Source organism: Plecotus auritus (genome assembly GCF_963455305.1).
Source record: "Plecotus auritus genome assembly, chromosome: X".
Classification (NCBI taxonomy): domain Eukaryota; kingdom Metazoa; phylum Chordata; class Mammalia; order Chiroptera; family Vespertilionidae; genus Plecotus; species Plecotus auritus.
The window spans coordinates 32,977,662-32,990,694 of NC_137784.1; the positions used below are offsets into that span (position 1 = coordinate 32,977,662).

General features: G+C 37.6%; 1 protein-coding gene across 17 annotated transcripts in view; it reads right to left on the bottom strand.

The window, feature by feature from the left end:
• Window positions 1-13,033, bottom strand: part of ZNF711 (zinc finger protein 711) — a 41,783-nt gene that overhangs the window by 21,696 nt on the left and 7,054 nt on the right. For all 17 annotated transcript variants that reach the window (XM_080653653.1, XM_080653647.1, XM_080653655.1 and 14 more), the window contains one exon: window positions 7,016-7,567. In XM_080653653.1, coding sequence (XP_080509779.1) covers window positions 7,016-7,567 — 552 coding nt within the window. The remainder of the gene's footprint in view (window positions 1-7,015; window positions 7,568-13,033) is intronic.

Below are 13,033 nucleotides of genomic sequence, written 5' to 3' on the forward strand. Positions count from 1 at the left end.
AAACATGTTAAGTTTTTCTTCACTGTGATCTTGGCTGTGGGTTTGTCAGAAATGTCCTTTATTATGTTGAGGTATGTTCCCTGTATTCCCACTTTGCTGAAAATTGTTATCATAAATAGGTGCTAGATTTTACCATATACTTTTTCCACATCTATTGATATATGATTTTTATCCTTCATCTTGTTTATGTGGTGTATCATGTTTATTGATTTGCAGATATTGTTCCAACCTTGCATCCCAGGAATAAATCCCACTTGATCATGGTGTACAAGTTTTTAAATGTATTACTAGATATGATTTGCTAATATTTTGTTGAGAGTTTTTACATCTATGTTCATCAGGGATATTGGCCTATACTTTTATTTCTTTTTAGTGTCTTTATCTAGTTTTGGATTAGATAAAGATCCTCTTTTATATGCTGGCCTTATAAAATAAGCTTGGATTTATTTTATAAAATAAATCCCTTCTCTTGAATTTTTTGGAATACTTTGAAAAAAATAGGTGTTAGTTCTTTGAATGTTTGGTAATATTCACCTGTGAAGCCACCTAGTCCAGGACTTTTGTTTGCTGGGAATGTTTTTATTACTGCTTCAATTTCATTAGTTTTAATCAGTCTGTTCAGATTTTTCTATTTCTTTTATTTAAAAAAACTGATAATTTTATTCTGACTCAACAATTTTTCTTTTTATTTAAAATTTTTTTAATGTTGACATTATTGCAGGTGTCCCCCTTCAATCCCATCTTTGCCCATCTCCACCCTCTCTGGCAACTCCCTTCCTTGGCCTTTACCAAATTATTGTCCATGTCCATGGGGTATACATACTAGTATATGTTCTTTAGCTATTTCCTTCACTTTTTTTTATCCAGTCATTACCCACCCTGCACCCCTTGGGCACCGGCCAGTGTGTTCCATGTATTCATGCTTCTGGTTCCATTTTGTTGATCATTCCACATATTAGCGAGATAACCTGTTTCTTCTTTTTCTTTGTTAATCCTCACTAGAGGATATTTTTCCATTGGTTTTTAGACAGAGTGGTAAGGAGGTAGTGAGACAAAGAGAAACCAATATGAGAGACACATTGATTTGTTGCCTCTTGCACATGCTTCGATCAGGGCCAGGGATCAAGCCTGCAACCTAGGTACATGCTCTTGACAGGAATCAACGCAGGACCCTTCAGACCACAGGTCGAAGCTCTACCCACTAAGGCAAACTGGCTAGGGCTGTTTCTTGAATCATTTTTGGAGGATTGTATGTTTCTAGGAATTTATCCATTTCTTCCAGATTATCTAATTTCTTGGCATATAGTTGTTCATATTTTCTTATAATACTTTGTGTGTCTGTGATATCAGATGTTACTTCTCTTTCATTTCAGATTTTATTTGGGTCCGCTTTTTTTCTTAATGATTAAAGGTTTATCAATCTTGTCAAAGAACCTGCTCTTGGTTTCATTGATTTTTTTGTATTGTTTTTTAGACCCCCTTTCATGTATTTCAACTCTGATCTTTATTTCCGTCCTTCTACTAACTTTGCCTTTGTTTGTTGTTCTTTTTCTAGTTCCTTTAAGTGTAAAGTTAGTTGGATATTTTTCTTGCTTCATGAGGTACATTCAAGGTCAACTGCCACCCATTGGGTGCTCTCAGACCTTTGTGGTAGAGTAGTGTCTCAAGGAGTCTTTAGGGTGAGGCCAGCAAAGATCATCAGGCCCAAAGAGATCAAGATTCGGCCATGAGTAGGGAGGACTCTGAATAGGAATGGTGGCAACAGTTGGAAGTGAGAGGGAAAAATGGACCCTACCCAAGAGCCACACAATTCATTTTTTCTCAGAGTATGCCCGGATTTCCTTGAATATGTTCTGCACCTGGGGACCAGGCTGGCCAAGCTCACTGACAATACTGCAGGGTCATCAGGAGTTGGGAGGGTAGAGATAGTGGTTCTCCTATGGTTGAGCTAGTGGATCTCCCTTGATATGGGAGTCACAGATGCCCTTGCATGCCAAGGGGTGCTCTGTTGCTCTGGCAGGGGTGCAGGGAAAGGGAGATTGTGGGTGGCAAGGGCTGGGGAAGGGGGTACTCTGCTCTGGCAAAGGAGGTGAGGGGACAGCAACTCAGTGGTGTATGTATGAGGGAGATGGTGGAGGGGGTTGGGGGAAGGGGCTCTGCTGTTTGAGGAAAGGGGAATAAGACAGGTACAGCAATTCTGTGTGAGAGAGAGAGAGAGAGAGAGAGAATGACATCATGATGGAGGCAGTGTGGTGGAGGGGGGTGCTGCTAGCAGTGGGGGGAAAGGGTAAGGTTGAGATGGTAGTGGTGGCAACAGCTAAGGCACCGCTTCCTGCTCTATTACCCAATACACATAGGGTGCTGTTCTCGGCAATCAACGACTTTATAAATAGATCCTCAAAGACTCTTCTTAATGCATTTAGTATTCAAAATACCCCAAATTCAAACTTAACCTTTTTGCTTGTTATAAGATTTACAATATTCAAGTCTCACAGTGCTGTTTCTCAACTCATATGACATTCCACTCAGCAATAAGCAGGTGACATTACATACACAACAGAATTTTGTTGGCACTAAATATAACCTAAATGAGTAAGGTGCACTGTTAACCAACACTGTAAAGTGTTAACATTCAATATTCTTTTATAAACCATTATCACAATATGATTAAAATTTCATTTTAGCAAAATATACAATATAATATTCCTTTTTAAAGCTAAGTAGGCTTTTTACTGTACCCCTTTTATGTTACATTCCAAAATTATATGGTGGATATGATATTATCAGTATACAGCATATTGATATACCACAGGGATGGGGTCAGGATATGTGTAAAACATTTGTATTTTACAATGCTGAAACAAAAAAAAAAATTAGTAACATTTTATTACAAAGGTATTCTATACCTAGGTATATACCCAACAAATCTGAAAATATATAGTTGCACAAAAATGTGTACATGAATATTCATGTTGGCATTATTCATAATAGCCAGAAAGTAGAAACAACCCAAATGACCATGATTTATCAAATGGATAAATAAAATGTATATCCATATAATGAATATTACTTGGTAATAAAACTGAAGTACTGACATATGCTACATAGATAATCCTTGAAAGCATTATGCTAAGTGAAGGAAGCCAGACACAAGAGGCCACATAGTATATACTTACATTTCTATAAAAATTTTAGAACAGGCAAACTTATAGTGATAGAAATTGAAGCAGTGGTTACCTGGGGGCGGGGGGTTGACATGGCGGAGGTGACTGATAAAAGGTATGGGGTTTCCTTGTGGGGTGAAGAAATATTCTACGATTGATTATGGTGACAGTTGTGCAATTCCTTGAATATATTAAAAACCATTGAACTGCACATCTTAAAAGGTAAATTGCATGGCATATGAATTACACCTCAACAAAACTATTATATTAAAAAAATTATAATAGGTATTTACTTTTTTACCCATAAAACTGATGAGGTTGATGAGATCTCCCCTAATGGCCATATCAAGATATTGTGCTTCATATAAAAATATGCTCCTGAAAGAAATATAAACTGATTTATAGGTCAAAACTAATTTAAATGCAGCATGTTAGTTCATCATTTAAAGAAACTTTCCTCCTTCAGTGATGCTTTTTATAAAGGAAACCATCACCTATAAATGTCTTACTGGGAGTTTGGTATTTTGAAGAAAAACAAACCTAGGGTAACTTTGTCTTAGATAAAGTTATGCTATTAATATCCAAGTTACTTTTATTTTATCTTTATTGTTGAAAGTATTATAGACTAGAGGCCCAGTGTACAGATTCATGCACTGGTGGGGTCCCTCGGCTTGGCCTTCAGAGATCAGGCCAAAACTGGCCCAGTGCATGGATTCGTGTACCAGTGGGGTCCCTTGGCCTGGCCTGTGGGGATCAGGCTGAAACTGGCTCCAACATCCCCTGAGGGGTCCCAGATTGCAAGAGAGGGCACAGGCCAGGCCGAGGGACCCCACCAGTACATGATCAGGGCCAGGGAGGGACCGCAGGAGGACTCCAGGGTGTGTCTGGCCCATCTTGCCCAGTCCTGATCGGCCAGACCCCAGCAGCAAGACCCCCTACCGGTCAGAGCGTCTGCCCCCTGGTGGTCAGTACGTGTCATAGCTACTGGTCAAATGGTTGAATGAACGGTCGGACACTTAGCATATTAGGCTTTTGTTATATAAGATGGTCCCCTTTTATCCCCATTGACCCCCTCCAACCACTCCCACCCCCTCCCCAGGCCTTCACCACACTATTGTCTATGTCCATGGGTTATGCATATATGCATATAGTTCTTTGGTTAATCTCTTCCCACCCCCCTCCCTTCCCTCTGGTATACATCAGTCTGTTGCATGCTTCAGTGTCTCTGTTCTATTTTGCTCATCAGTTTATTTTGTTCATTAGAGTGCACATATAAGTGAGATTATGTGATACTTGTCTTTCTCTGACTGACTTATGTCACTTAGCATAATATGCTCCAGGTCCCTCCATGTTGTCTCAAATGATAAGAGATCCTTCCTTTTTACAGCTGCATTGTGTAAATATACCATAGTTCTTTAATTCATCTACTGTTGGGCACTTGGGCTATTTCCAGATCTTAGCCATCGTAAATAATGCTGCTATAAACATAGGAGTACATATATTCTTTCTGATTGGTGTTTCAGATTTCTTAGGCTATATTCCTAGCAGTGGGTTCACTGGATCAAATGGCAGTTTCATTTTTAATTTTTTGAGTAAAGTCCACACTGTTTTCCATAGTGGTTGTACCTGTCTGCCTTCCTACCAGCAGTGTACTAGGGTTCCTTTTTCTCCATATCTTCACCAGCATAAAATAATGATGATGATGATGATGATGATGATGATGATGATGATATCCAAGTTACTTAGCACAAGTGGAAGAACCTAACCATCTAAGATAAAGAATTTGTGAAGTGTGGCCTGAAAGCAGAAAAAATTCAGATGCACCTCAGATATTGAGTGAAGACAAACTCTTTACCTCTAAAACTTAGGTACTGACAAGATTTCCTTATAGGATTATTCAGGGATTCAGGAATAAGACAAAGGTCTGTTTTAAGTTCTCAACTTTATCTCTTAGATATTTTGAAAATCTCTATCTTGGAAAAATAAAAAGTTTAACATTGAATCCTTTCAACACAATTTATTCTTGAATTCCTAAAAGATTCAATGGCCAACAGAAACCAAAAGGTAAACAAAATGAAGTAAATATTGAGATGGAAAAAAGAAAAGCTATATAAAAATAGAATAAAATAAAGTATATGAAAATGGTAAGAAAGAGTACTTAGTCTTATTTGTAACCTTTATAAAATATAGTCTAGGACCTGGGTCGTGGGAAAATGGAAGATATAAAAAATACTTAATTTTTGTATATTTGTATATCCTGCTTTCCAAAATTAAAAATTGCTTTAAGTTTTAAAGGAATTTTTTTTAAATGTTGCTGTTTCTCTACTAATGAATAAGGAATTCATTAATCCCTAGTTTAAATTCCTCTTAGAATGACCCTGCTGCAGTTCCAATATTATTCAAGCAATATAGGTTTTTAAAAATAATTTTCAGTCTATTTAGAGTAGGACAGAAATTCTCTGCATTTGTCAATATAGTAATATCAAGATAAAAAATAGAAACTAAAAATATTCTAGAAACTTAAAAAACCCCTTTTATAGAATCAAATTATAGATGATATGTTAAGGGATGACTATTTACAATATATATGATGTTTAAATTTTAGACCATGTTAACACTAAAGAGTTTAATTTGACAAGTACCCATTTAAGGGCATATTGAATTTATGTTGGTACAGAAAGACTACCAACTTTGTCATACCATGTTATACAAACATAACCATAGGGTTTTTTTTTATGTAAGGTTAAATGTAAATATGGAGCTGCTTTAGTAATCCACATTAATTTAAAAAAGGATAGTAACATTTGCACAGTCTTTTAGTAGCTTGAATCATTCCCTTAAAAACAATGTAAGTATTCAAAATTGCATATAGAGAAAAAAGTTAACACACTAGACTTCATAATCATATTTAAAATTAATCTAATTTTTTTCATTTTAAATTCACTGATACACACATATAACTATCACTGTATACATACATACATACATACATACATACATACATATACTCTAGCTCCCAATCAACCATTCTGTAATTTTATAAAGAAAAGAACAAAAATCCTCTATGGAAAAGTGAAGTCTTTACCTAAGCTTTACTACTTCCAGCATTATCCCTTCAAATTTATAATGTATAGACCCACTTTATCTCTAGCTCCATCTATAACTTATCATTAGATTTTTATTATTGTTGCTATTCAGGCAAACGCACCACTTAGAATGAGAACAAGATATTTCTATCTTCCTCCTCCAGATAGTGTCTTAAGGACATCGTAAAGCAGTCTGAAATAAACACACATATTTACACAAACAGAAAAAAACACACAGGGAAAATTGTAGAACACAATCTGAGTTTATAATTTACTTTTCAAGTATTGCATAAAAAACTAATTATACATTTCTAAACATATTATGCTTAAATTCCTAAGCAAAACTGAACTAACAACTCCAATACCTGCCATATTAAAAATAAAGCAATGGCTACCTAAAATAAATTTCCCATTAAAAAAAAAATATATATTATATATATATATATATATATATATATATATATATATATCTCTACCATTAAAATTTTGTATCAGTTACTGTTCTTGCTGTACCTTCCAAATCTATATTTCTGTTCTAAGATATTACTAAATTATGTTATTTTATTTTGGGTATGAATATTCATTGAGTAAATTAAAAATATGAGCAAGTTCAAAAAAGCATGTCAACAATAGTTTTGAAAATTTTCTTTTTAAAAAAACTACCCCCATGATTTTTATTGAATAAATCCCTCATCCCACAAAAACTTTCCAGGTTATATATAAATAAATTTCTCAAGTACTTAATGAACTTTATGTTCCACTTACGTGATATCATTAAGTAGTCTTCAGAAGTGCTCTTGACATCCTCCTCTTCCTCCTCATCATCATCTTCAGTTTTAATAGTAACTGTAGATCCAGGAACACCACCAGCTGTTTGAATCACAGTTTCCGTATCTGAATTAGTTACAAGAACCTCCTCAGATACCATTGTGGGAGAGTCAACTCCTGAAACACAATCTTGGACCACATGTTCTAAGTGTCCATCAGGACCAGTAACAATGTCAGCCACAAAAACCTGGTCAGGTACTCGAACGGTTTCTGTAATTAGCTCAGAAGTCAAGATGTGATCACCATCATCTTCCTCTATATCCTCTTCAATAGCGACATCAGCTTCAAGTACAGCTTCAGGAACAATTACACCTTCTGTTACTACATCGGTCTCAGTGATGATATCAGGCCCATGAACAACTTCAGCTGCAAGGCCATGATCAAGAGTTATCCCATCATCTGTGACAACATCAGAAACTAATACAGCCTCAGGAACTGAAACAACAATATGGTCTCCATCGATATGCGCAGTACCAGCCATTCCAGCCACTATAATATAAACAATTATCCAAAAAGTAGTTACTTTATTAATTAAAAGAACTGTACTTAATATGTTAGATGACATAAAATATTTTAAGGAAGAAATAGTCCTGGCCAAACTATCACTTAAAAAAATTCACTGATAATTGGAGTGTAATAAAAACCATCACCAATCAGGAAGGGGGTGAAAACAATGTTCACAAAATCTAAATTAGAACCTTAAAATGATGTATTTTATTTTTAAGTAAAACATAAAGTCACAGTGATATATCACTACACACCAATTAGAACAATTGAAATAAAAAACAAATAACAGCACAGGTGGTGAGGATGTAGAGAAAATTGATATCTCATATTTTGCTGGTGGGAATGTAAAATGTAGCAGACACTCTGGAAAATAGTTTGGCGGTTTTTATAAAGCTAAACATGTACTTACCATACAACCCAACAACTGCACTCTAGGGAATTTTCCACAGAATTATTAAAACATACGTTTATACAAAAAAACTACACATAAATACTCATAACAGCTCATAGTAACTATTACTCATAGTAGCAAAACATTGAAAATAATCCAAATGTCCTTCAGCAATGAATGGTTTGCTAAACCAACTCTGGCACATCCTTACTATGGAATACTACTCAGCAATAAAAAAGGGACAAACCATTGCTACATTCAACAACCTGAATGAATCTCCAAAAAATTATGCTGAGTGCAAAAAGCCAATTACCAAAGTTTACAATACTCTATAATGTATAAATGGAATAACTTCTATAGCATTCACAAAATAAAAAAACTACACAGAAGGAGAATAGATTAGCAGTTGCCAAGGTTGGGTATGTGTGTGAATATATTGGCATAGCATATACTAAAGGCCCAATGCACGAAATTCGTACAAAAGTAGGCCTTCCTTCCCCCAGCTACCGGCACCAGCTTCCCTCTGGCACCTGGGATCCAGGCTTCCCTCGCAGCCCTGGCTTTGTCCAGAAGGTCGTCTGGAAGGTGGTTCGGCTATTTGGTCTAATTAGCATATTAGCTCTATTATACAGGATATGGTAATGGGACACTTTGTATCTTCATTGGGGTGTTGTTTACACAAATCTATATGTGGGTTAAAACTACATAGAATTATACTCAAACACACACAAATGTACGTAGAAAAAATGGTAACAACTAAATGAAGTCTGTACTCAACAGTAATGCACCAATATTAATTTCTTGGTTATGATATTACGAGAGGCCTGGTGCACAACATTTGTGCACTGGTAGGGGGGTCCCTCAGCCTGGCCTGCACCCTTTAGCAGTCTGGAAGCCCTTGGGGGATGTCTGACTGATGTCTTAGGCCCCATGGGGAGCAGGCCTAAGCCGCAGTCTGACATCCTTAGCGCTGCTGCAGAGGTGGGAGAGTCTCCTGCCACAGCTGCTGCGCTTGCTAGCCGTCAGCCTGGCTTGTGGCTGAGCGGCGCACTGACTACCAGGGGGCAGCTCCTGCATTGAGCGTCTGCCCCCTGGTGATCAGTGCATGTCATAGCGACCAGTCATTCCGCCGTTCAGTCAATTTGCATATTACCCTTTTATTATATAGGATAACAGCTCATAGTAACCTAGTTATAAAGATATCACCATTGGAAAAAGATGAGTAAAGGGTAAATGGGACCCTATGTATTATCTTTCTACTTCTGTTGAGTCCAGTATTTTCAAAAATTAAAATTAACGCAAAAAGGACACAAACATAAAAAGTGCTAGCTCATAAGTTAAATTGGTGAGTTTAAAATGACAAGCTTAATATATTATTAAGTATATATTACAAGCATAAAAGTTCCTAAACTTCTTTATCTTATCCTATATAAGTGTAATATACAATTCAACCAAACTGCAGAACAACCGGTCACTATGATGTGCACTAACCACCAGGGGGTAGATGCTCAACGCAGGAGCTGCCCCCTGGTGGTCAGTGCACTCCCACAGGGGAAGCACTGCTCAGCCAGAAACCAGGCTCACAGCTGGTGAGTGCAGCAGCAGTGGTGGGAGCCTCTCCTGCCTCCACTGCTGGCGGGTGGTAAGGAGCGAGGGGTCCCGGACTGTGAGAGGGCGCAGGCCAGGCTGAGGAACCCCCTCCCCCGCCAGTGCATGAATTTTGTTCACCAGCCCTCTAGTAAGAAATAAAGCCTCTTTTGACACCTGATTTTGGAGGATAAAACAAACTGATTTCACACAAAGTTTTGTTTTGATAAAATATTATACATATGGCCCTAGCCAGTTTGGCTCAGTGGAGAGTGTCAGCCTGCAGACTGAAGGGTCCTAGGTTCGATTCTGGTCAAGGGCATGTACCTCAGTTACAGGCTTGATCCCTGGCCCATCAGGGTCTGTGCGGGAGGCAACCAATTGATATGCCTCTCTCACATCAATGTTTCTCTCTGTCTCTCCCCCTCCTTACCACTCTGTCTAAAAATCAACGGAAAAAATATCCTCAGGTGAGAATTAACACAAAAAAAATTCTACATATGGACTCCAAATTGTATTAAATTCTAAATTAATCTGTAGGGAAGAAGGTTTAAATAACTTGGGCACCCTGGTAAACATCAACTCCTCCTTCCCTTGTGAGAGTGTAAAATTCTCCTTCATGAGGAGTTCTTTTAAATTATGTCTCCCTCAGTAAACAATTTAATAAAGTCCATGGACCAGATTATAACAAATTATCTGTAAGAATCCAGTAACTTTCTATAAAGTAACTAGAGGCCCGGTGCACGGATTCATGCACCCGTGGGGTCCCTCAGCCTGGCCTGCGCCCTCTCATAATCTGGGACCCCCCAGGGATGTAATAGTGTGTGAAGCAGCAGGTGGCCAGGGAGGAGCCCAAGCCCAGGCCTGGCGCTGCTCCCGCTCATCCCAGCCCTGCTGCTCAGTAGCATTGCTGCGGAGGCGGGAGGCTCATGCTGCCGCAACTGTGCTTGCCAGCCATGAGCCCAACTATGGGAGTGCACTGACCACCAGGGGGCAGCTCCTGCGTTGAGCGTCTGCCCCCTGGTGGTCAGTGCACGTCATAGCAACTGGTCAACCAGTCGTTCAGTTGCTTAGGCTTTTATATATATAGATACCTGAAAGAGTGCTATTTGCTATAGATTATTCACTATTATAAACCAATTAATTATGGCAGTTAGTTAACAAGTTTGGCTGGAGATCAATGGACACTGTTAATACCTTAATCCATTAAAAAACGTGAGAAGGGAAAGCTGCCTTTGAGGATAATCTTCCTTTCTTTTTTTTTAATATATTTTTATTGATTTCAGAGAGGAAGGGAGGAAAGAGAGATAGAAACATCAATGATGAGAGAAATCATTGATGGGCTGCCTCGTGCATGCCCCCCACTGGGGATCAAACCTGCAACCTGGGTATGTGCCCTTGGCCAGAATCAAACTGGGGACCCTTCAGTCCAAAGGCCGAACCTCTATCCACTGAGCCAAACTGGCTAGGGCAGGATAATCTTCCTTTCAACCCTTCTGTATCCATCTCACTATTCTCAAACTGTCACCTAAATCACCACATTATCCTAAAAGAACAGAGCCTCAATCTTGAAATCTAGTAGACAAAAGGAGTGTGTATACAAGTAGTTCTTTCTCTTCACTTATTACTCCAGGGCCATTTTGGAGACAGGGAGGGCAGGTTTCAAATTTAACATTCAACCAGACTGGCAATATCGTTTTTTGCAAGGAAAATTTAAATGTTAAGTCTATAAAATTAACAGTATGAAAATTCTATGTATATAAACAACAAATTAATATTTTATAAAACTTCTTCACAATTCAAACTTAAATTATAGGAAATTCCATTTACTTTAGAAAACTGCTGGAGGTTAGTTTGGTTCTTGAGAGTAGACACTAGGAAAGGATGGTATAATGCAAGTGCTGGCCTGAGTTCATATTAACCTGGTTGGGAAGATTCTAAAACAGATGGAGTGTTTTTCTGTTCACCTAGCCTCTACTCTAATAGGAACTTACAGGTCAAAATAAATCTTATCTAAACAAAAAGAAATCCAAATATCCTTTCTTACCCTGAACTAGATAATCTCAAAGAGCTTAGACTAAGAATCAATGAGTTTTCCACATGGTACTGGCAGATTACTCAGACCAAGATCCAAGACTCCTATGAAATTTTGCTCTTTCCTCTTACAACCCATCTGTTAGATTCCATTGAATTTCTAAACAGTCACACATTTAGCTATACAATAGCCAGATTTATTGAGCACTGACTATGCACCAAGCAACTTGCTAATGCTTTTACATATAGTATCTCACTTAAGCCTCAGAACAACTGTATAATAAAGTGAGTTGTTATTAGCCCCATTTTAAATATGAACTATGGATAAGAGGGGTTAAATAAGCTTGCCCTAGGCTCAAGCTGGGAATTAACCTGTTTGACCCCAGACTGGACTTTATTTTTTAAAATATATTTTTATTGATTTCAGAGAGGAAGGAAGAGAAGGAGACAGAAACATTGATGGGTTGCCTCCTGAACTCCCCCTACCAGGGATTGAGCCCACAACCTGGGCATGTGCCCTGACCAGCAATCAAACCTTGACTTCCTGGTTCATAGGTTGACACTCAACCACTTAACTACACTGGCTGGGCTGGAGTTTATTTTTATACTTGTCTAAAAAGAGGAGAAGAAAATTTATTTACCCTAGAGACTTTTTAAGAGATTTTATAGGATTAACCAAGTGAGTAACTACTAAAGGAATAGTTTGAGAAAGAGTAAAAATAATCATTTAAGTTTCAAAGCATTTAGTTAAGCATTAAGGGGCATTAATAATTTATCTCACTAGGTAACAAAATTATATACAGTAAGAAAAAATAATTTAAAAGGTATGACATAAATTAGATAACCAGGTAACAGTAAGAAACAAATAATCACTTTAAGCATTTTCCATTTACCAAAGTTATCTCATTTAAATGTGAATACTTGGAATTTCACTATGGGGTAGCATAAAATTTGGTATTTGTTAGGTCTATCTTGGGCCATTATCTAAGGCTGTTTTTCTATTTAAGGCCCAAAGCAACATAGACTTTTTGCAGCAATAAAATCTTAAACAACTATTAAATTCAGTAGCACAGATTCCAAGGGCAACCATTTTACTGAAACATGACAAAGTTATTACATAATTTGTTGTAAATTCTAAAATCTCAAATATTCTTTAAAAACTAGTGTAATTAAAAGACTAATTTAATTTCTGAATTAAATTCATGTTTCAGATTCTTTTTTCCCCAATAAAAAATGTTAAACTCTTCTATATATAAAAAAAACAACAACAACTGCAAACTGGGGAACTTATTTAAAACTAGAGGCCCATCCTGCACCCTCTCGCAGTCCAGGAACCCTCTTGCAGTCTGGGACCCCTCGCTCCTTACCACCTGCCTGCTCGCTGCTCCTTACCGCTCAGCTAGCTGTTCCTTAGTGCTGCCTCGGAGGCGGGAGAG